Genomic DNA, 24,069 nt, shown 5'->3' with positions numbered 1-24,069 from the left:
TTCTTGGTAAATGAGGGCAATGAAATGGCATTTATAGGCGAGAAAATAAAAAGAGAGAGATGAATACAATGAGAGGTGAGGGTAGTGGGGTGTATCTTTGTTTTGCTGTCTTCCAAACTGCACAGGAGCTTCAAGGATCAAGGACCATCCATTGTCGCGAAGTGTGCATCAAAAATGGTACAAAATTCATTATAAACTAAAGGGAGGAGAGCTTCTTCTCCTGTTCATGTAACGTAGTCAAACACACATCCCATGCACACCTACTCTACTTCTATCATTTGAGTCTCTGCTGCCGCTTCTGGGGCAACTGCAAAAGTTGCAAACGAGCTTGAATTGTTAATGGTCGTAGTTTAAAGGCCGAGTGGCATAAAAGCTGAGGTGCTATAGATTGGTCTCTTTCTTGGGCTGATCCAGGGCATGCATCTCATGAAGAAGGATGCAGAGGACGCATTATTGAACATGGAGATGCCGGTGAGACATAGTCATAGCAAATAAATGCATGGGAACAGTGCAATTGATAAGGAGTGGTGAAGTGGGGTTCAGTAACCCAGGGAAGCATCATTGCTGATGGTACCTCACAAGACAAAAGGGTTGGTGGAATGGAAGAGAGTGTCCTTGATTTCCAGGACTTCATCTCTCATTCACTGCTCTCACTGCTCCTTGCAATCAATTCCATTCTTGTTTACATGATGGAAAAAGGTGGGCTAATTGTCAGGGTTTAGGAAGAGCCTGAGATGGTTAATGTTCTTAGCTAAGCATATATGCTGCTGAGAGAAGAGTAGCAGTATGGATTAGGTAAATTTAAATACTCAAATTTAATTGGGTAAAAACATAGTGTTATGTTTTATTTTAAAAGTATTTTTTTATTCAAATACTCAAATTTAAATTTTCAAATTTAAATCTAACTGGTAGATTATGGCCAACAATAATAAATTTAAATACTCAAATTTAATTGGGTAAAAAGACGCTGTTTTGTTTTATTTTAAAAGTATTTTTTATTCTAACATTGTTACACTAACGGTCAAACAGTTGTTACAACCTATTGAAATTATTTTATATTACGAAAGATTTAAAATTTAGGATTTAATTTAATTAAAGTGAATGGATACTACTCGGTAGTTATTAAATAATCAAAATTACTTAGAAGGTATTAAATAATTATTATAGTACGGTAAGAATATAATTATTGAAGAAAAGATATATCCTTTTAACGGTTCAGTATCATTCACCTATAATAAAATAGTAAATTATGAAAATATTTTATAATATAATATATCTGGTGTAAAAGAGATCAAACATCTAATAAAATATTTTATATCTACTCATGGTTAAGTAATTACTCAATGTCTATTGATACTGACTGTGCCAAATGAAGAATTACCCGAATAAATTATTGAGCATTACAAATGGTAGTAAAATAAAATAATTCCTATACGTTATAATAATTAATTATAGTTAGGATTATATCGAGTCCAGTAAAATCAAACTCTAAAATATTTAAATTTGATTTATTTATAATCGAGCTGAACTCAAATTTTATTTAATAGATATATTCATATCTCACGAACTTATTTAAATTTTTATCGAACCTAAATGAATTTAATAAATATAAATTATAAATTTAAATATTTATTAAAAATTTAATTATATATTTAAAAAAAATTATAATATTTTTATTAAAATTTATAATTTTATTCTAATAAATAAATTTAATATATTTAACTATATTTTTCATATGTAAAATATAAAATCTATCAATTCAATATTAAAATTTAATTTATGAATTTATTAACAGATATGTTCATGAATAAATGAGTCAAATATTATTAAATTTAAATTTTATTTAACTTAATAAGTCTCATTAAAAAAGTTTAAATAAATTTTTATTGAATCGAATTTTCTAATAATAGATAAGTTGCTTGATGTATTTACGCTCCTAATTATAACTTCAGAATAACTTTGAAAATTACTGTAATAACATAATTCGAAAATAAGAAATAAGCTGCTACCGAATAGCCGTTATGGTAGCAGCCGCTGTAATAAATGAGAATAAAATATATTATGAGATTTTTTTTAAAAAAAAACGCTTATATGATTTTTTAAAGTTGAAATGTACTTTTTTTCCCAATTTAATTTGGCAAAAAAATACTTAATTTATGAGGTTGATGCGACGCGATGGCCAATGTGAATTTTGCTTAGCAGCCAAGGCAAAACCAGTGGCCTTTCCGTTGTCCACCCGACCTTCTTTTTCTCCATGCACACTGCACACTGCACACTGACCCTTCGACTTCGAAGCGTGACTAGGAGAGACTCATATTTAATAATAATAATAATAATAATAATAAATTGCTAATGCTGTCAAATAGAGTCCTCCCCACGCAACCTTCTCCGTCCCCACTCAACACGGGACAGTGGACCTTCTTCAAAGCTTCGCACCTATATGAACTAGCGAGGGAGGAAGGGAATCACCGCGCGCATCCTGATCCAGACAGTTTAATCCACAGAGACCACCTCCATGGAGCCATCGTCGTCCAGGCAACGGAAGGTGGCGATCGCGCTCGATATCGGCCTGCGTCGTACAGTGGCGGAGATCGAGAGCATCCTGGGTTACACCTTTCGCAACAAATCGCTCCTGGTGGAGGCGATTACCCATGGTTCCTACGCCGGCCATCCATCCTACCAGCGACTCGAGTTCGTCGGCGATGCTGTCCTCGGCCTTGCGGTTTCTCACTACCTGTACGAAAGGTACCCAGACATCGGCTCCGGCGACCTAACCGCCCTCCGCCGCGCCAACGTTTCCAATGAGAAGCTCTCCCGCGTGGCCGTCCGCTTCGGTCTCTACCGTTTCCTCCGCCGCAACTCCCCTGGCCTTGATCAAGCGGTACCCCAAACCTAAATATCATAACTTTTCTCCCCAATTGATGCGATGGAAACTTATCTGAACCTTTCAATCAGGTGAGCGAGTTCACGGATATAGTGACGATGGAGGAGGAAGAAGACGACGGAAGGATTTCCTTCGGCGGCAGCATCCTAAAAGCCCGCGCCGTATTGGCTGACATGGTCGAGTCCATCGCAGCAGCGGTCTATTGGGACTGTGATTCCAACCTCAAAGTAGTGTGGAAGGTAAGCTCGATTTAGCTGATCTGATTCCTCCTCCCCTTTTGTATTGCTCTTGACACAATCAGGAATTGGGCATAGATTTTCAGTAAGATTCTGACACCAATCATCACGTTGGAGACCATGAAAGAGCAGCCTGTGGCGGCCCTCAACATGCTCTGTCAGAAGCAGGGCAAAGCTTTGGAGTTTCGCAGCTCAAGTTTCGGTTCTTCGTGCACGGTGAGTGCTTTTGTCGATGGCAAAGCTATGGGCACTGGAACTGCAAGGCAAATGGAAATCGCAAAGCTAAACGCGGCTCGAGATGCGCTGCCAAAGCTTTCTGGTGTGGAGTCTGTTAGTTTCGACGATGATGATGTAGATGCTGGTCAAAATCTCCACAAGCAGAGATTATACACTTACTGTGGCAAAAAGCGATGGATGAAACCATTATACAAGTAATTTTTGTCTTCCTTTTTAAATTCTTATTCAAATTTGCAGATTAGTAACAAGTAAAAAAAATTTAGTACATTTGTTCATGAGAATGTTTACTCAGAATCTATATTTGATAAGAATTTTAATTCATGGTTTATTATTTTATTTTCAAAATAATTACTCTCTTATTTATATATTCTTAACAATATTTTTTTATTAATCTTTTCTTTGTTTTTTTTAAACATTGTCTATCTTCTTAATTAGCTAGCTTCTTTTTATTAGAATTTCGGACTCTTGAATTTTGATAGAAATTATAAACTCAGAATTGATTATGCATCTAAAATATATCAGACACATAGAATCTCAATTCTAAAATTTTCATTTATTCTCATTGTTGTTTTCAACTTAAAGATTCCTTAAACCTATTTATTTTGCAGAATTGATAAGGAAGAAGGTCCTGCGCACAATAAAAAATTCATATGCTCAGTTACAGTTGGATCGGAGCATTCCAAGATCACTCGTTGCGGTGACCCAGAGCCAAAAGTGAGGTATGCAGAAAATTCCGCAGCACGTCATATGTTATCCAACTTGCAACCGGATGAGGAAAGACAACCCCCTAGGATAGTATCTGCACTGCAGCTCGCACTTGAATTGTCTAAGGTGTTCTTTGACAGTGAATAAGGATATCTATTATGTTTAAGTAAAAAAGTAAGAACGATTATGCAATTTCTCTTGGATCTTTATGAAAGCAATCATGGAACGATGCAACTGACTTGTTAAGCTGGTACTTATATGAATAGATTTTAAGGTCAATTTTTAATGGACTTAAAATGTCTAGTTGGGTGTGTGATCTTTTCTATGCAAAGGATTTTTATGATTTACTTGTTTGTATTTAGTTGGGAGATAGATAATACTGAACCTCATAAGGTGAGTAATTATCACCTTTTGCTTGACTTATTAAGTTGAATGTTGCTTGAAAAGTTTCCTGCCCTAAAGTCCGGATAGACTATAATATGTGGCTCTGCCCTTGTCTGTTGAACAGATAGGTAAATGACCTTTTTGGAAATCAGAAACAAGTGGATGTTCAAGTGGGATCAAAAACAAGTATTGACTAGGTAGCAATCATTTACCTTCTCTTACAATGTAGAATTAAAGGGAATGATCACCTTACGCTCTTGTTTTATACACGTAGCACCACATTAGCCCATGGAGCATTTTAGTTTTCTAATCAGAATAGGACTAAAGGGATTGATTACCTTATTAAACTGCCAACTTATACAAGAAACTGAGAAAGTGGATGGATAACTAGTTCCTAGAATTTTTGCCTATGGATAAACCTCAAAGGGAACTTTTCTCTCAAAAAAAGCTATTTCATGAATTCAATGAATATCATAATGAGATTTGTAAAAGCCTATAAAGGAGCTCTTGCTCCATTTAATCATTCAATGAATATCATATATTTTTTTCTTCAAAAGTTTTCCTCTTTTATCGCCGAGGCACAAACTCTGGGAATCAGCAATTGAGACTAGATGAATCTATCTAGGTGTTGAATTAATTTGATAACCTCACTTCCTCACAACCATTGTGTTTCTAAATTGCTCAACAACATCCATTTTCCTCACCCAGTTAAATCTTCATCCTCTTCCTTATTCCCCGCCTATTGTCCTCCTAACGTTCTTCTTCATTCATTTTCAACCTTACCCAACCACTTAATCTATTCGTCGGTGTAAAATGCAAATTAAAGATAGTGTTGGATCAGGTGGAATTTAAATGCAAGAATAAAAATTTGGGATCCAGTGCAACGGATCAGGGTGAGTGCAAATTAAAATCATAAAAATTGCAAGAACAAGAAATTGGAATCTAGTGCAATATATAGATTGGGATCAATAGCAAGGCACATTGCAATAATGTGGGAGAGAAGAAAAACAAACCGAATATAAATGCCATTAGATCCCAATTTTGTTACAACTTCAATAATAGACAAGTGCGCATTAACCCCACATAATTATGGCCTCTGGAATGTATTTCGTTCAACTTTGCTAACTAATTTATGTAGCATTTAACTAACTGTGCTCTATTTTATTATAAACTTATTTTATAAGCAAATTGTACATACAATTTATCATCTTATATTGGTTATGAAATGAGGAAACACGGTAACTTTCTTAACAAAATAAGTAAATGTCTTATAACATGCTTCAATATTTGTCATCAGTACCAAAGTTACATTGCTTAATTATATTAAAATAAATTCTTCGATTTGAAGAGTTGAATATCTAAATTATATATAAAAAAAATCTTGTCAAAACAAATTGCTAAATACACGTTTGGACATACCAAAAGAACTAGAGATGCACGTGCCTATTATGGAACATCCTGCTAATAGCCAAGCATGGGAAAATTTCAACAGAGATCATCTAAGTTTGTGCTCCAACAAATGATATTAGAATATATTTATATTTAAATAAATTTAATTCTTTTATTGTCGCATTTAGTTTGACGAGTAATAATCATATTATACATTATCCAAAGCAGTTTCTTTCTTACACTACTAATCTCAATCCCAGATAATTTGAAAAAGAAATTAATGTATTTCTTTTACCTCGTTAGGGTCTAATGGCATTTAGACTTTCAATGTACATAAAAAAGAAACATTCTCAAATGAGAGTTGCAGTATTTTGGACAGATTTTTGTACATGTGGAATGTTAAGGGAACAATTTTTTTTCGCCTGGTGTCAAGATATTTTTATCCTTTATTCACCAAGAGTGGTCCTATGAAAATTTTCTACCAATAGAAAGCATAGATGGGCCACAAAATGACCTAGTACTACGAGTAGTTCGAGCGTCACAAGTATTTATTTGCACTACTTGGGAATCCAACCCTTGTTAGTTTGGAAAATTCGTTTGTTTATTTTACCATCGCACGAAACCCGAGCAATGTTATATATAACATATATGTGACAAAAGGCGAAGCACTAACCCTAGTGCCCTTGTCGATCCGCCCTAGGACCAGAGATGGCCTAGGGGTTGTCAAGGTGAGGCCAACACACACGGCGTCACCTTTGGTAGGGTCCCTTTTTTTTTTAAAAAAAATTATATATTTTTTTAAGTAAAAGCTAATAAAATATATTTATTAGAAAAAAAATAAAAGATGTAATTATAAATTTTAAAATATTATGGATTTTTTTTATAAAGGTGCCCCTAAAAAAGAGAAATTTGTACGAGAATAGACGAGTCTTTTCCTATTTCTATTTTCCTAAATCCTAATATTTCATAATCCACTTTTGTTCACCTTCAAACTCTTCGCCCACACCAATAGCCATCGTCTAGCGTCACGTCATCGTCCTCTCCCATCGATACTACACAGTAGTGCACACATATAAACCCTTCGATTTAAATGAAATTTTCTTACTTAAATAAAAGGAATTTTTTGGCACCGAGTCCTTTAAAGTCTAGGACCGGCCCTCTGCCCAGGACCAACACGAATGAGGTAAATCACGGTAACTCAACTGAGGAGGCAAGTGTATGGGGAAAGGAGGGGGGGAGGAGTAGGGATTTACGTGTTGGATCGATCACACGTGAAGGGGGGGAGGGATAGGGATTTATGTGTTAGATCGATCACATGTGAAAGGGGGGGGGGGGGGGGGGGGGAATCACATAGTTTTCAAAAACTCATCTTGTCGGTTTTAAAATTATGAGTACGCAGCGGAAAAGAATAAGAAAACAGACAAACACTAGAGAACACAAGCAGTTTTATTTAGTTTGGAGCCTTCAGTGACTTCTACTCCAAGACCCAGGTCCCACAGATCTATCGATGGGTAATCTACTAAAAACCTCTTCCGGCACCTCCGGAAGAGGGAATCAAGTACAAGAATAGGGACAGTGTAACAACCTACATTTTCCTTTTAAAAGCAGTAATCAAGTACACAAATGAAATGTTACCGATACTTTTAGAAATGGAAGTAGGAGCACTCGTGTGTCGGTGTCGACCTACCAGCTGTGATCGAAAGTTCTCGAAGCAGTTGTCCAACGCAGCAGCTTCGTAGTAGAGTCGTAGCAGAAGCCTGGAGCAGTCGGAAGCTCAAAAGGATGCGTGGTAGCTCGTATCTCAGTGTTGTTTCAATGCCTTCTCGAGACAGCCTTATAAAAGACATGGAAGGTGCCTCTAATGAGGCAAATTCGATCCCGAACAATCCGACACTTTTCCATGACTTCGGCCAAAATTTATCCCGCGGAAGGCGCCTTCCATAGCTTTGGAAGGCACCTTCTATGAGCAGTACAAAGGCGCCTTCACTGTTTGAGGGCGCCTTCGGTACTATTCATCCAAAGGTAATTTTTCTCCTTTTGTCCTACAAAATAACGTTAGTCCAAATAACCTACAAAACAAGTATTAGGACAAATAATAATTAATAATAAAGGATATTAATTAGTTCCTGTCCTCTCAGGACCAAGAACTAGTCAAGGTCTCAGCTTAGGGATCCCAACTGGACCTAGATTGGACCGACGCCTACTGTCCCTCCCACTAGGATGTGTCCTCACTTGATCACTCTCCTCCAGTTACTTACCTTAACTTACCAGTTTGCTAGACATCCGGTCAACCCGTCGACCTGTCTGAATTTCATGTCAACTATTCGGTCGGCCTGTTGACCTAGCTGGACTTCTTGCCAGATATCCAGTCAGTCCGTCGACCTATCTGGACTTCGTATTAACTATTCGATTGGCCCGTCAACCTAGCCAAATTTTCGCAAGATACCTGGTCAGCCCGTCGACCTATCTGGACTTTGTACCAGCTAGGCTTTTAGTATACACTTTAGCAATCTCCCACTTATACTAAAAGACTATGTTGTCATAAATGCTGCCATACATCTAATTCACATTCCTTTAACATGCCGATCGAAAGCTTTCGCCAGAAGGGCCTTAGTAAAAGGATCTGCCAGGTTATCTGCTGATGCAATCTTGGCGACAACAACTTCTCCTTGCTTTATGATGTCTCGTATCAGGTGGTACTTGTGCTCTATATGTTTACTCGCCTTATGGGCTCGTGGTTCCTTCGAGTTTGCTACTGCACCGCTATTATTACAATAAATTGTGATGATTTTGGGCAAATCAGGAATCACATCTAAGTCCATTAGGAAGTTCCTAAGCCATACAGCTGTTGGAACCCCAAGGTATTTTGATGTGATCAAACAAGCTAAGTTAGGTCTTGCGTTTGTTTAACCCTTGTGTCTAAGTGTGCAGGAGATTAGGAACACAGGAAGTCGAGCGGAAGACGCGGCTAACGAGAAGGACGGCACGGGAGAGAGCCGACGGGCTCGGTGCGTCCGAGGGACGAGGTGTCCGCGGAAGAGTACACCGGTGGACGAGAAGAGCGTGCACGACGCTCAAGGGACGAGAAACCGGGAAGGAAGGCTGCTCGAGGAGAAGGCTGGAACATAGGTTCGGGTGAGCCCTATTCCGGAGGCCGAGATCACCCAAACTAGCGGAGCCGGAGCGAACAGACCCAGACCAAGACGAGCCGAACTGAGACGAGCTGAACCGGAGCAGAGAGCCTGGACCAGAGTCAACTTTGTTGACTTGACAGGTCCGGACGCCCGGATCAATTCCGGGCGCCCCGGGGTTCATATTTGACCAGATCGAAGATGATCGCGAGCTGACCGTTGGGGGATAAAATTTATCCCCCCGGGGGCGCTCGGAACCCCTTCCAGGCACCCGGACCAGTACTATAAATAAAGTACTGATCCGTACATTCAAGACAACTCACTTGTAATCAATTCTTTCTGTGCTTTCAGTTGTGTTCTTTTCATTTGTGCTGTCAACGTTGTAAAGAGGCTTCTCCGCCCAGAGGAGATTATAGTGCGCTTACTTTCCTTGGATTATCAATCCTCTGATTGCAAACCAAGTAAATCTCTGGTGTATGATTTCTTTACTTAGTCTCTACTTTTTATTACAAGTGTTTATGATATAGTTGAAATCCGAGAAAGGTTCGAGTTTTATTTTGTAGGGCAATTCACCCCTCCCCTCTTGCCGGCCTTCAAAGGGACCAACAAGTGGTATCAGAGCTAGGTGCTTCGGGAGGATTAACCGCCGATCGAAGCAACAAAGATGGCCGGACCAAGCATTGTTCCACCGAAATTCGAGGGGAACTTCGCAGACTGGAAGCGTCGTATGGAGGTATTCCTAAAAAAAGATTTTGAAATTCGGTTTATTATGAAATATGGTTTTGTAGCTCCAATAGATAAAGATGGAAAAGAAAAAGAAGAGAGCGATTGGACAAAGAAGGAGCATAATGAGTCGGTAGCAAACAGTCGTGCGGAACATCACCTGCTGAGCGTGTTACCGCCTCAAGAGGTCAACCGCATTGAAAACTATTTATCTGCTAAAGAACTTTGGGAGAAGTTCTTGGAACTCCACGAAGGCACGTTTGAAGCGAAGCTCGCTAGAAGGGACATCCTCCGCAACAAACTGATGAACATTCGTCTGGAGAAAGGTGAGAAAGTAGCCGGTCTACATGCAAAGGTAAAAGAACTAGTTACTGGTCTCGAAAACCTTGGTGAAACGGTAACAAACCGGGACACTATACGCTACGCGCTCAACGCGTTTCCAAGAACTCCGGAGTGGACATCAATCGTCGATGCTTACTACATCTCAAAAGACCTGGAGGTAAGTACTTTAGAAGAGTTGTTTTCTACCCTTGAATTACACGAAACTAGATATGCAGAGATATCAAAGGACACAACCCAGACTATGGCGCTGAACGCAACCAACAAGGATGAACCCGAGTCAGACTCCGAAGACGATCAAGAAGCGTACATGGTAAGAAACTTTAAAAAGTTTTTTAGATCTAATAAATTTAAAATGCAGAATAAAAAGAATCAAAAAGGTAGAAGAAAGGTACGGTGCTACCAGTGTCAGAAGGAGGGACACCTAAGGGAAGACTGCCCAAAACTCAAGAAGGTCAAAATGAAGACACCCAAGAAACACAACCTAAAAGCAACTTGGGACGACACTTCTTCATCCGAATCAGAAGCTCAAGAATATGCCGGGATAGCACTGATGGCAAGCTACGAAGGACAAAGTACATCAGAACCCAGCATCGATGAAGGGGGAGCGACCTCAGATGGAAGTAGCGAGGCAGGAGGAGATTCAGGCTTCAAGTCTGATATGGTAAGTGAGGTATGCCTCTTACCCCCTGATGAACTTTACTTTGGTATCAAAGCTATGACTAAATCTATGTATAAATTAGAAAATAAAAATGCCAAATTAGAAAATGAAATTTTAGAAACAAAGAGAATTTTGGCAAAATCATGTCTTATAGAGGATTTTGAAAAATTGAAAATTGAAAATGAAAAATTAAAAGAAGAAATAGAAAGATTGAAAAAATCTAATGGTTCAAATTTTTCTACTTTTAGAAATTATAGAGATTTAAATTGGTATTATAGATTTCATCAAAGTCAAATTAGAAATATATCAAAAATCTATATACCTAGGAAATACTTGGTTAATCCTGTAGGTAGGAACCTCTATTGGGTTCCAAAAACCTATTTAATTTAAAATTAAAATTAGACTTAGCATTTTCAGCAAGGAAATTAAACAACTAATTTCTTTATGAGGCTTTGTTTAAGGAAGTGGTTGTTGTTCCAATAACCAAGAAAGCCTAGTGCCTCACCACGACCTGGAAGCCAAGTATCGAAATGAAAAGTTTAATTGACTAACTGAAAAAGTATTAATTTAAATAACTTAATGCTTTAAAAAGAGTTATTCAATTTGTGTTAAAAAATATTTAAAATTTTTAACTTGACTTAGAAATTTTTTATTATCTTAGAAATTTTTTTATGAAAATTGACTTAGAATTTTTTTTTAAAAGTTATCTTAGAATTTTTTTTTTGATAATATTGCCTTATAATTTTTCTTAAAATTGACTTAGAATTGTTTCTTATGAATATTAACTTAGAATTTTTTTTATCTGAAAAATGTTTTACTTAAATTTTTCTCAAAAGAAAAATTCTGAAGAGTGTCTTTACTTAGACATTTTTAAATATTTTACACTCAAAGTTTTTGTTTGAATTTACCTTAGACTTGTTTATAACCCCAATTTTTATGTGATCAAATGGGGAGAAGTATGTTAAGTCTAGGGGGAGGTTATATAATTTTTTCATTTGAAAAATACTTGGACTTATTTGAATATAAATTATTTTTATTGCATATGTTTACCCTAACTTAACTTGGGTTGCTCACATCAAAAAGGGGGAGATTGTTGGAACCCCAAGGTATTTTGATGTGATCAAACAAGCTAAGTTAGGTCCTGCGTTTGTTTAACCCTTGTGTCTAAGTGTGCAGGAGCTTAGGAACACAGGAAGTCGAACGGAAGATGCGGCTAGCGAGAAGGACGGCACGGGAGAGAGCCGACGGGCTCGGTGCATCCGAGGGACGAGGTGTCCGCGGAAGAGTACACCGGTGGACGAGAAGAGCGTGCGCGACACTCGAGGGACGAGAAACCGGGAAGGAAGGCTGCTCGAGGAGAAGGCCGGAACATGGGTTCGGGTGAGCCCTATTCCGGAAGGCCGAGATCACCCAAACTAGCGGAGCCGGAGCGAACAGACCCGGACCAAGACGAGCCGAACTGAGAAGAGCTGAACCGGAGCAGAGAGCCTGGACCAGAGTCAACTTTGTTGACTAAACCCTAAACCATTCAGGGCGCCCGGAACCATTCCGGGCGCTCGGGGGTTCATATTTGACCAGATCGAAGCTGATCGCGAGCTGACCGCGAGCTGACCGTTGGGGGATAAAATTTATCCCCCCGGGGGCACCCGGAACCCCTTCCAGGCGCCTGGACCAGTACTATAAATAAAGTACTGATCCGTACATTCAAGACAACTCACTTGTAATCAATTCTTTCTGTGCTTTCAGTTGTGTTCTTTTCATTTGTGCTGTCAACGTTATAAAGAGGCTTCTCCGCCCAGAGGAGATCATAGTGCGCTTACTTTCCTTGGATTAGCAATCCTCTGATTGCAAACCAAGTAAATCTCTGGTGTATGATTTTTTTACTTAGTCTCTACTTTTTATTACAAGTGTTTATGATATAGTTGAAATCCGAGAAAGGTTCGAGTTTTATTTTGTAGGGCAATTCACCCCTCCCCTCTTGCCGGCCTCCAAAGGGAACAACAATACAGCTTCTTTGGCTGCCTCAGAGGCTGCCACATACTCAGCTTTCATGGTTGAGTCTGAAACGCATTTCTGCTTAACACTCCTCCATGCAATGACTCCACCTCCTAAAGTAAACACATAGCCTGATGTGGACTTACTATTGTCCCTATCTGATTGGAAGTCAAAATCCGTGTAACCCACAGGGAGCAAATTATCTGCTTGGTAAACCAGCATATAATCTCTAGTCCGTCTCAGGTACTTCAACATATGCTTTACAGCAGTCCAATGTCCTTGTCTAGAGTTACTTTGATATCTGCTAACAATGCCTACGGTAAAACAGATATCCGGTCTCGTACACAGCATAGCATACATTAGGCTTCCGACAGCCGAAGCATAAGGAACTGCCTTCATGCCCTCTATCTCCTTTGATGTCTTCAGAGACATCTCTTTAGATAAAGCTACTCCATGTCTAAAAGGTAGAAAACCTTTCTTGTGTTGGACCCCGTGGTTGTTTTGATGTGATCAACCAAGTTTAGGTTAGGTCTTGTTTGTCTGATCCCTGTGTCTAAGTGTGCAGGAGCTTAGGAGCGCAGGAAGTCGAGCGGAAGACGGAGCTAGCGAGAAGGATGGTACAGGAAGGGAGCCGACGGGCTCGGTGCGTCCGAAGGACGAGAGAGTTGCGGAAGAGTACACCGGTGGGCGAGAAGAATGTGCGCGACGTTCGAGGGATGTAAAGTCGGGATAGAAGACTGCTTAGAGGAGAAGGCGGGGAACTGGGTTCGGGTGAGCCCTATTCCGAATGGCCGAAATCACCCAAGTGAGCAGAACCAAAGCAAGTCAACCGGGACGTTGACTTGACAAGTGTTCGGTCGACCGAACGCCCTTATCGGTCGACCAAACCCCTATCATCAGAAGCCAACTATTGGTGACACGTCAGCAACCACATCAGCAACCAGCTGTTGGCTGATCGGTCGACCGAACCTTATGATCGGTCGACCGAATCGGAGATAAACCAGAAGACTCAACAGCCATGTCAGCAACCAGCTGTTGCCTGATCAGTCGACCGAACCTTCTGATCGGTTGACCGAACCGAAAGATAATCAGAGACTTGGTCGAGCGATTTGATCGGGTCAGATCGAGTAGAGACCATTGGTTGACCGGTCGACCGAACACAAGGATCGGTCAACCGAACCTAAGCTCGATCCATAAAGCCTGCATCCAGACAGAAAGCTGGGAAAGTTCATCAGGTTCAGTCGACCGAACCTGGGGATCGGTCGACCGATCCCTCTCGAGTCAAAGCCTGATCTTGAAGATCAGGTGATCTGGATGAGTGTTGGAACCCCTATATAAAGGGGTCTTGAATAGCTATTCGAAATCAACTCTGTACTTTCATTCTTAGCAACTTCTTTGCTCTCAAAGTGTAAAAGGCTTCTCCGCCTTTAGAGAATGAGACGTTTCTAGTGCGCTTTCTAACCGCCTTGGATTAACAACCGTCTCGGTTGTAACCAAGTCAAATAGCTAAGTCGTCTCTCTTTTTGTTTCTGTTATTTAATTTAATTACTCTTGTTGTTTTTATTTTTTGAGTTGAAGTTCTTTGAGGAGGATATACTCTTTGATTGCAGACAATTCACCCCCTCTTGCCGATCCCCGCTGCACCAACAAGTGGTATCAGAGCCCAACAGCCTCAGAAGGACTAACCGTCGTCTGAAGCACAAAGATCAGGACAATGGCCGGCGTGAACATTCATCCCCCAAAGTTCGACGGAGATTTCACTACATGGAAGCAAAAAATGGAGGTATTCTTTAAAATTGATTTTGACATTCTTATTGCAATGAAATATGATTTTTCAGCTCCAAAAGACAAAGAAGAATACCAATGGACGAAGAAGGAGCAGGCTGATTTCGTGGCTGACGGAAAGGCTGAGTTCCACTTGCTCAGCGTTCTTTCGCCCCAGGAGGTAAGTCGGATCGGAAGCTACGACTCTACAAAAGACCTCTGGGAGAAATTCCTAGAGCTCCACGAAGGTACCTCGGAAGCAAAGTAACGAGGCGCGACATCCTTCGAACACAACTAACGAATCTTCGGATGAACACCGACGAGAAGGTAGCACAACTCCAAGTGAGAATCAAGGAGCTGATTACGCAACTGACGAATCTCGACGAATCGGTAACAAACTGAGATTCCATCCGATACAGGCTCAATACCTTCCCTAGAACTCCAGACTGGGCGTCCTTAGTAGATGCATACTACATCTCTAAGGACTTTAAGGTAAGTAGTTTAGAAAACTTATTTTCAACATTCAAACTTCACAAGTCTCGACTTGCAGAGAAACCAGTAGAAAAGTCAAACCTCAATATTGCCCTACAAGCCGAAAAGGATGATCTCGACTCCGAAGCATCGATCGACGAAACCGAAGCGACCCTACTAGTAAGACGTTTTAATAAATTTGTTAAATCTAATAAATTTAAATCACAGTCGAGGAAGCATCAACGTAACAAAAGGACGGTCCGATGCTATAACTGCAACGAGGAAGGGCACATCAAGGATGACTATCCCAAACTGAAGAAAAAGAACAAGCATTGTAAAAATACTCTCAATTACAACGGTTCGTTAACCTTTGTCCCAACTATTGTTAAGATAAAAAAAAAACTCTTAAAGATAATGATTTTAGAAAATTATTGTAAAATACATTGTTATTTAAAAAAAATCGTTGCCTTAAACAACAACAGATAATGTTAAACCGTTGTCTTTTGGGGTAACTGTTGCACCAAAGAAAATGATTTTGTCAAAACCCATTCTCTTTTGCCAAATTTACAACGTTTTTTCCTAAAATTGTTGTCTTTGTGGTGTTGTCTTTTAGCAGTTTTATTGTAGTGTACCATTCAACTATTCAATGGTAGCTTAGTCATCCCAAGCGGCTCACCCATCCTGCTTTATAGCTTCAGATTATCAACTCAAGTTATCTCAACAGAAAAGTCTGAACTTGACTTTCACAATTTCTATTTAGAATATATCTCTCTTAAATCAAAGCAAAAAAGTTCAAATTAGGTCGACATTTGGATCAAATACCATGTCTCCAAGCTCAACGCATTCAAGTCATTCACCGTACCTTCAAGCTCCAATGCATTCAAGTCATTCACCGTGCCTCCAAGCTCCAAAGCATTCTGGTCATACACCATGTCTCGAAACTCAAAGGCATTTGGGGCATGCACCAAGCCTCCAAACTCAATGCATTTGGGTCATACATTATACCTCCAAGCTCCAAGGCATTCGGGTCATACACCGTGTCTCCAGGGTCCAAGGCATTAGAGTTATACACCGTGCCTCCAAGCTCTAAGACATTCGAGTCATACATCATGCCTTCAAACTTTCGGGCTCTACTCCCATCGATTTCGAACTATGCTCCTGCCGATTATGGGCTATGCTCTCGTCAATTCAGGGATCCGCTTCCGTTGACTCACGGGGTCCGTTCTCATTCAACTCTTCCTAAACCCTCAGTCGGGAGTGATTCCGCTGTATGATAGGTTGTCTAGTCAGTCAAACTATCATCTCATTGGACTAGACTTGAGGGGGAGGTTTGTGATATAAAAAGTATGAAAAGTTGCAATAGGTACAAAAAAGGTCAAGTTGGCATGTTGAGCCTAGTCAAAGTCCTGAGAGGTCAATGACCATCTCTTCTTAGCTGTGCCAATCGACCAATCTCCCGAGGTTGATCGGCTAGTCTTCCTAGTCGAGCTAACATGCTAATCTTCCCAACTCCTAAGGTCGACCGGCTAGTCTTCCTAGCTGAGACAACCTACTAGTCTACCTGGTCGTGCTGAGTTGACCTGCTAGTCTTCCCAACTCCCAAGGTCAACCCGCCAATCTTCCTGGCCGAGCCGAGCTGACCCGCTAGTCTTCCTGCATGAGCCGAGCCAACTCGCCAGTCTTCCCAATCTCCCAAGGCCGACTAGCCAATCTTCCTTGCAGAGCCGAGTCAACCTAACCCTCCAGTCTTCCTAGCTGAACCGAGCTGACCCGTCAGTCTTCTTGGTCAAACAGAGCCGACTCGCCAGTTTTCCTGAACGAACTGAGCCAACCCACCTGTCGTCTTGGCTGAGCCAAACATCTAGTCTCCCCAATAAGAGCCGACCAATAGCCTCCTCGGTCGGTACCATCGACAAACTCTCCAACCTAGTCATCCCGACTAACTAGCAACATTTGAGTTCCATGTCTACACATGGATTGTTAGAACACATGATTGTCTAAACATGTGGAGCAACATGGTTGACATAGCGTGATCCCACGAGATCTCCTATAGTACTAGATATGGACAACATGACCTTCTGACATCACCTATTTTTTTAATATTGATATGACATCTTGACAAAGGTATTTCTTATAAAAAGCTCCGCTTCTTCAAGCCAAAAGGGAGGACTGAGGACTACACACTTATATTTCATTACTCATTCACTATCTTCCTTACATTTTTACATCGTTGGAGACTGACTTATGCGTCAAATTAAAATACTGGAGGATCTCCTTGCAAGTTCTTTCGACAACAACGAGGATAACTCACCGACTTCTCCGACAGCCCTACTTTTCTTCTCGCCATTAACACCAACAACACCTCATCGAGATTCCCAACTCGAATTTTTTTCCAATCAACTAATCAGTAGTTCTCTCATCGCTTCTAGACGGGTCTGATCTGATATCTTTTTAATCATGACTTGAATAGGGATCTTTGATCACTCTTATACATATTTTTCAAAAAAAATCAAATTAAAAAAAAAAAAATCAAGTCTAGCCTTTGTTCAATTGATTCAGCTCCACCCGACCTTTTTCCCTCTGGCCCACACTGGAGAGTAACCCTAACTTCTACCTCTATGAAAGGGATCTAGCGAGTAAGAGCATCCCCATTGCATCGTTAATGGGGGTGTTATAACACCCCAATGGCTGTTAAAGCCAATGTGAAGGGGTGTTATAACACCCCTTCACATTAGGGCATCCACAACGGTGTTAATGCCTGAAGTATTAACGTCGACATGGACACCTTTTTCAGCACTGTAGCATTAACGCGTTCAAATCTTTGAACGCGTTAATACTACATATTGAATTAAAAAAAATAAAAATAAATATTAACGCTTGCAGTATTGTGGATGCTCTTAACATGTTCAATACTTTGAACATGTTAAAGATGGCATGGGGTGGCCCACCTCGTGATTATTTTTTTTTTATTTTATTTATTAAAAAAATATAAATTTTAAAATTAAAAATTAAATAAAATGGATAAATAATAAATAATAAAATATTTTTTAATAATAATAATATTTATTTTTTTAAAACGATAATAATCTGATGTTTTTATCTATTTCTTTCAATGATTTGGATTTGTATTTTATTTATTTATAATTTATTTTTTATTTAATTTGAATTAAATTAAAAAAAATAAAAATTTGTAAGTTAAATGTTATTATTTAAAAACCAATAATAATTTTAATATTTTAAAATATATTTATTTAATATGATATTATTTTAAGTGAATTGTGAGACTCATGAATAATAAATATTAACATTAAAAAGATCAGGGAGGAGGGATGAAAGAAATGATTGTTATAACAAGTAAATGATAATCAACCCTATGTTATTTTTTTTTTTTTAATGAGATGATGATGTCATAACACGAATGCATTGCAGATGCTATAAGGGAACCGCCGCATCCACAGCGAACACCTCCATGGAGCCATCGTCGTCCGGGAAGGGGAAGGTGGCGACCGAGCTCGATATCGAGCTGCCTCGTAAAGTGGCGGAGATCGAGAGCATCCTGGGCTACACCTTTCGCAACAAATCGCTCCTTGTGGAGGCGATTACCCATGATTCCTACGCCGATCATCCATCCTACCAGCGCATCGAGTTCGAGTTCGTCGGCGACGCTGTCCTCAGCCTTGTGGTTTCTAAGTACCTGTACGAAACGTACCCAGACACCGGTTCCGACAACCTCACCGCCCTCCGCCACGCCAACATTTCCAATGAGAAGCTCTCCCGCGTGGCCGTCCGCCTCGGTCTCTACCGTTTCCTCCGCCGCAACTCCCCTGACCTTGATCAAGCGGTACCCAAACCTAAGTATCATAACCTTTCTCCCCAATTGATGCGATGGAAACTTATCTGAACCTTTCAATCAGGTGAGCGAGTTCACGGATCTAGTGACAAGGGAGGAGGAAGAAGACGATGGAAGGATTTCCTACGGCGGTAGTATCCTAGAAGCCCGCATCGTATTGGCTGGCATGGTCGAGTCCATCGCAGCAGCGATCTACTGGGACTGTGATTCCGACCTCAAATTAGTGTGGAAGGTAAGCTAGATTTGGCTCCCCTCCCGTCCCCTCCCTTCTGACAATCAGATTTTGGGCATAGATTTTCAGTAAGATTCTGATACCATTCATCACGTCGGAGACCATGGAACAACACCCTGTGGAGGCCCTCAACATGCTGTGTCAGAAACGGTGCAAAGCTCTGGAGTTTCTCCCCTCAAGGCGCGGTTCTTCATACACAGTGGATGTTATTATTGATGGCGTGATTATGGGCACTGGATCTGACAGGCAAGTGGCAATCGCAGAGTTAAATGCTGCCCGAGATGCGCTGTCAAAGCTTCCTGGCATGGAGGAAGGTAGTTTCGACGATGATGATGCGGATGCCGGTCAACATCTCCACAAGCAGAGATTATATGTTTACTGTGACAAAAAGCGCTGGATGAAACCATTATACAAGTAATTTTTGTCCTCCTTTTTTATTTCTTATTCAAATTTGCCACAAATACATTCAATTGATAATCTCATCGGAGAATTTAATGCATTTGTTTATGAGAATATATACCCAGCGACAGAAATTATATTTGATAAGAGTCTGTAGTTCCTGATTTATTATTTTATTTTCAAAATAATTACTCTCTTATTTATAGATTCTTAACTATATTTAATTTTCTTCTTCCATTATGTAAGACATTTTCTATCTTCGTGACTAGCTAGCTGCTTCTTTTTATTAGGATTTCGGACTCTTCTTGAATTTTGAAAGAAAACAAAAAATCAGAACTGATTTGTGTATATATACACACATAGAATCTCAATTCTGAAATTTTCATTTATTCTCATTGTAGTTTTCTTAAAGATCCAACCTATTTCTTCTTGCAGAATTGACAAAGAAGAAGGTCCTGCACATAGTAAAAAATTCACATGCTCAGTTACAGTTGGATCGAAGGATTACAGGTTCAGTGCTTGCGGTGACCCAGAGCCAAGAGTGAAATATGCAGAAAATTCGGCAGCACGTCGGATGTTATCCATTTTGCATCGCCCCGTTGAGGATTAAGGGCATCCACATTGGAGCTTTTTGTGAACTCCTTAGTTTTCTCTTTCCTAATGAGTCAATAGAAATTAAGGAGCTGGGTTAGAAATTTCGAATCTGTCTTCCATTTTTGGTAGGGACCAACATTGGAGATGTTCTTACCCATCAGGATTCCTAACTTCGAATAATCTGCACTGCTGCTCGTACTTAGTCTAAGATGTTTTTTCCAAGGACATCTATAGCTGTTCTAAGTATTGCAAAAATCTAGTTTTTAATATCTTTGAGAGTCATGCCTGATCATTTCAGGCTAGAATATGCTTAAGCAAAAAAATAAAATGATTATGCAATTTGTCTTGGATCTTGTGAAAAGCAATCATGGAATGATGCGACTGACTTATTAAGTTAATTATTAGCAACGTGAGCTGAAGCTTTTTTTAGGATGCTACTCTTGTCCACGGTGAGAGCAAATGCTACTCTCATCCATGATTATAGACGAATCTCTACTCGTGTCCATGATTCTAGAGCAAATTTCAACAGACAGCATGATTAAGTTTGTGGTCGAACAACTGAATATTATAATATATTTACATTTAGATATATTTAATTGTTTTAGTCATCATCAATGTCACATTTAGTTTGGCGAGTGACAAACACATCATACATCATCCAGAGTAGTTCAGCTTAGCTTTCTTACGCTATTAATCTCAATCCCAAATAATTTGAAGAAAGAAATTAATGTATTTTTTTACCTCGTTAAGGTGTAATGGCATGTAGACCTTCAATGTGCATAAAAAAGAAAAATTCTCAAATGAGAGTTGCACTATTTTAGACAGGTTTTTCTCCATGTATAATTGTAAGGGAACATAGCAAATGCACACACGAGAAGTTGGCAATATATATGTTGGTTAAGAAAATATGTAATGGGGATTACCTATGGAAAATAACCTTATCTTTCCCCATAACATCGTACTAGAGCCCTAGTTTCTCACTTAGTCTCTCGTGTTGCCGTCTTTACCATTGAAACACCAACTTTGCACTCCCCCTCGACCCTAATAATCCGTTTACTTGGATGGACGGATGGATGAGGAAAAGAAAAAATTTTCGTAGGAAAAGTTTTCACTGTTTACTTCACAAAAGAGGATGAATTATTCATCATTTCTCTTATTTACCTCTTTTAAAATAATGGACGAACGGTTGACGAAACTGTCTATGGATCCATTTTGAGGCATTTTTTCATCCCCTCAAAATCGGACAGAAAGCAACCATCTGTCCTTTGATGCAACTCCACCTCAACTCCATGAGCCGCCTTTGTATGCCAACGGACTGCCATCCCAGTGTTGCACACCTCTTCCATGTCCGCCACCACCTACCCCGGTGAGATCTACTTCATAATGGAGAAGCAACAATCGATGAAGCAGCTTCAGTGGAAGTCTCTCTTCAAGGATTTTGTATTCGGCTCCGCCTCCTAATGCTTCAAGTGGCTTTATATCCCCGTCATCAATCTCATTCTCTACTCCCTTCTCCCCTGTGGTTTCCCTGCTCACCTCAAGCCTCGATTTCGTGCTCGCAAGCTGTTTGGAGACGAGGGGCTAGCCCGCAAGCAAACAGGTGGTGAGGGGCTCACTTGTGAGCCAGAGGGGGACAGGGGACTCACCTGCTTGCAAACAAGTTGGTGGTGGGGGGTCGCCCATGAGCACGAGCATGGTGGATGGACGACCTCTCCCTTGCCCACGAGCAAGAGGGCGATGAGCTTTGTGTTAGGGTCGATTTGGTGCTAGAGGGGGGGGGGGGGGGGATGAATAGCTCGCCATGCTTCGTTGGCTTGCTTCATTGTTGATGGTATGCAGCGGAATGAACTCGAAGCAAACTTACAATGCTAATACAAAGGATTTACTTGGTATCCACCTCAAGAAGAGGTGACTAATCCAAGGATCCACACGCGACACATACTCCACTAAAGAAAACACTCCTTCTCGGTAACTACCGAAGGCGGAGAAGCCTTATACAAACTCTCAATACAAGAAGAAAGAAAGGGAAGCAAATACAAGTAAAAACTTACAAGATTTACAACATGAAACCCTGACCCTACCTTCTTCTTCTTGTGTGGAACGCCTCTTGATCTTAGAAGTGTAGCAACACTTTGCTCCAAGAAAGATTCAAGAACTGACGTGAATCTATGAGAGTAATCGTTAGAAGTAGAGTGGAAGAACTGCGGAGAAAGACGCTCGCCAACGACTTTATCTTGCACAAAGGTCGCCTCCCAATCAATCGGCTGATCGATTGGGGAGGCTGAATCGATCGGCTGATCGATTCAGCCCTCTTCTGTGCTCTTTAGAACGTGCTTGAATCGATCGACCGATCGATTCAGGCTTTCTTGCAATAGCGCGAGAAAACCAGCCCCCAATCGATTGGCTAATCGATTGGGGAGCTCAATCGACCGACCGATTGATTGGGGAACATTCTGTGCTTGCGATTTCACATCCCAATCGATTGGTCGATCGATTGGGCCAGCCTTTGATCGCACACACACAGCCAATCGATCGACTGATAGATTGGCCTCCCTTGGACTTGCTTAACTCAAGTCCAAGGTTCCCAATTCCAACATCCGGTCAACCGTGACCTGTTGGAACTCCTCATGCCTAACATCCGGTCAACATTGACTTGCTGGGACTTCTTCACCAAGTGTTTGGTCAATCCTTTGACCCACTTGGACTTTTCTCCTCGTGCCAAGTGTCCGGTCAACCTTGACCCACTTTGACTTCCTTCCACTAGATATCAGGTCATCTTTGACCCATCTGGATTTCCTTGTGCCAAGTATCTGGTCAACCCTTTGACTTACTTGGACTTCCCAACACCATGTGTTTGGTCAACCTTGACCCACTTGGATTTTCACGTACCTGGCTTCACTCACCACGTATTTCCATCTGCCTAGCTTCACTCACTAGAACTTTCACCTAACTTCACTCACTAGGGTTTTCACCTGGCTTTACTCACCAGGATTTTCCCACTACCCGTCTTCACTTACTGGAACTTTCACCTTCCTGGCTTCACTCACCAGGACTTTCACGAAACTTCACTCACTAGGATTTTCCTATGCTTAGCTTCACTCACCAGGACTTTCACCTAACTTCATTCACTAAGGTTTTTACCTGGCTTCACTCACCAGGATTTTTCCACTCCTCGGCTTCACTCACCGGGACTTTCACCTGGCTTCACTCACTAGGATTTCCCAACTGCCTGGCTTCACTTACCAGGACTTTCAACTGCCTAATCTCCAGTTAGGACTTTCCTAGTTAAGTATTCGATCAACCCTGTAACCTACTGGACTCTTCTTCACATCTAATTGGTCAACCTTGACCAGAGGGGGAATTGCTCCCAACAATCTCCCTAATCAGATAATTGCACTTGCAATCTCTATGTATTGTCAATCTTTATATATTGTCAAACATCAAAACCCAAACATCAAGACTCAAGCTTGAGCCCACTCAAGCTTAGTCAACCTGGTTAACCTGATCCAGGGGATATTGTACCAACAATCACCCCCTTTTTGATGTTTGACAATACTTTTAAATTAGGCTAATCTCATAGCCTTAACTTCTTCTCAAGCCAATGCATGAATGAGGATTTAAACCCTACATTCTCCCCCAAGCTTTCCTAGAGGGACAATGAAGGCCTAACTTAAACCCTATAGTCTCCCCCTATTGGCACACATCAAACACTCTTCCCTTGAAGAGTTACTCAACGTTGTTCACAACCTCACATATTGTTCACAACACCACAATAAAGGTCTCATACCCTTCACTGTATTTGAATGCTCACGCTTGAGCATTAATTCTTTCCACAATGCTTATCCTTAAGAATTCATCATTCCAACAATGAAGGTCTCATACCAATTAATGTATCAAATGCTCACCCTTGAGCATGAATCCATGTTATAATGCTCATCCTAGAGCATCCATAACTCCACAATGAAGATATACATTCTCCATTATTTTTCCCATGTTCAACCTTGAGCATTTTGCAAACCGAAGGTTTAACTACCTTCTATGGTTTCGGAAAAAAATTAATTTTCATGTCCTTAAA

General features: G+C 40.4%; 2 protein-coding genes across 2 annotated transcripts; both read left to right on the top strand.

The window, feature by feature from the left end:
- Positions 1–2,419: 2,419 nt before the first annotated feature.
- On the top strand, positions 2,420–4,352 carry LOC121967618 (ribonuclease 3-like protein 2). Its single transcript, XM_042517948.1, has 4 exons — positions 2,420–2,881; positions 2,956–3,123; positions 3,199–3,551; positions 3,966–4,352. Exons 1-4 carry the CDS (start codon positions 2,516–2,518, stop codon positions 4,207–4,209), a joined length of 1,131 nt encoding a protein of 376 aa, XP_042373882.1. The 5' UTR covers positions 2,420–2,515; the 3' UTR covers positions 4,210–4,352.
- Positions 4,353–18,388: 14,036 nt separating this feature from the next.
- Positions 18,389–20,270, top strand: LOC122055206 (ribonuclease 3-like protein 2). Its single transcript, XM_042616582.1, has 4 exons — positions 18,389–18,760; positions 18,834–19,001; positions 19,063–19,415; positions 19,836–20,270. The coding sequence occupies exons 1-4, from the start codon at positions 18,389–18,391 to the stop codon at positions 20,008–20,010; spliced, it is 1,068 nt and encodes a 355-aa protein (XP_042472516.1). The 3' UTR covers positions 20,011–20,270.
- The last annotated feature ends 3,799 nt before the right edge of the window (positions 20,271–24,069 follow it).

The sequence above is a fragment of the Zingiber officinale genome, chromosome 3B (genome assembly GCF_018446385.1).
Source record: "Zingiber officinale cultivar Zhangliang chromosome 3B, Zo_v1.1, whole genome shotgun sequence".
Classification (NCBI taxonomy): domain Eukaryota; kingdom Viridiplantae; phylum Streptophyta; class Magnoliopsida; order Zingiberales; family Zingiberaceae; genus Zingiber; species Zingiber officinale.
Note: the sequence above shows the minus strand (reverse complement) of the source record. Positions and strands in the feature narration are given on the sequence as shown.

Excerpts from the sequence above, each read along its gene's own strand:
- LOC121967618 (XM_042517948.1), top strand. The coding sequence starts at position 2,516 with ATGGAGCCATCGTCGTCCAGGCAACGGAAGGTGGCGATCGCGCTCGAT. Across the intron at positions 3,124-3,198 it reads ACCTCAAAGTAGTGTGGAAG|ATTTTCAGTAAGATTCTGAC; the intron begins GTAAGCTCGATT and ends AATTGGGCATAG. Across the intron at positions 3,552-3,965 it reads TGGATGAAACCATTATACAA|AATTGATAAGGAAGAAGGTC; the intron begins GTAATTTTTGTC and ends TTTATTTTGCAG.
- LOC122055206 (XM_042616582.1), top strand. The coding sequence starts at position 18,389 with ATGGAGCCATCGTCGTCCGGGAAGGGGAAGGTGGCGACCGAGCTCGAT. Across the intron at positions 18,761-18,833 it reads CCCCTGACCTTGATCAAGCG|GTGAGCGAGTTCACGGATCT; the intron begins GTACCCAAACCT and ends CCTTTCAATCAG. Across the intron at positions 19,002-19,062 it reads ACCTCAAATTAGTGTGGAAG|ATTTTCAGTAAGATTCTGAT; the intron begins GTAAGCTAGATT and ends TTTTGGGCATAG.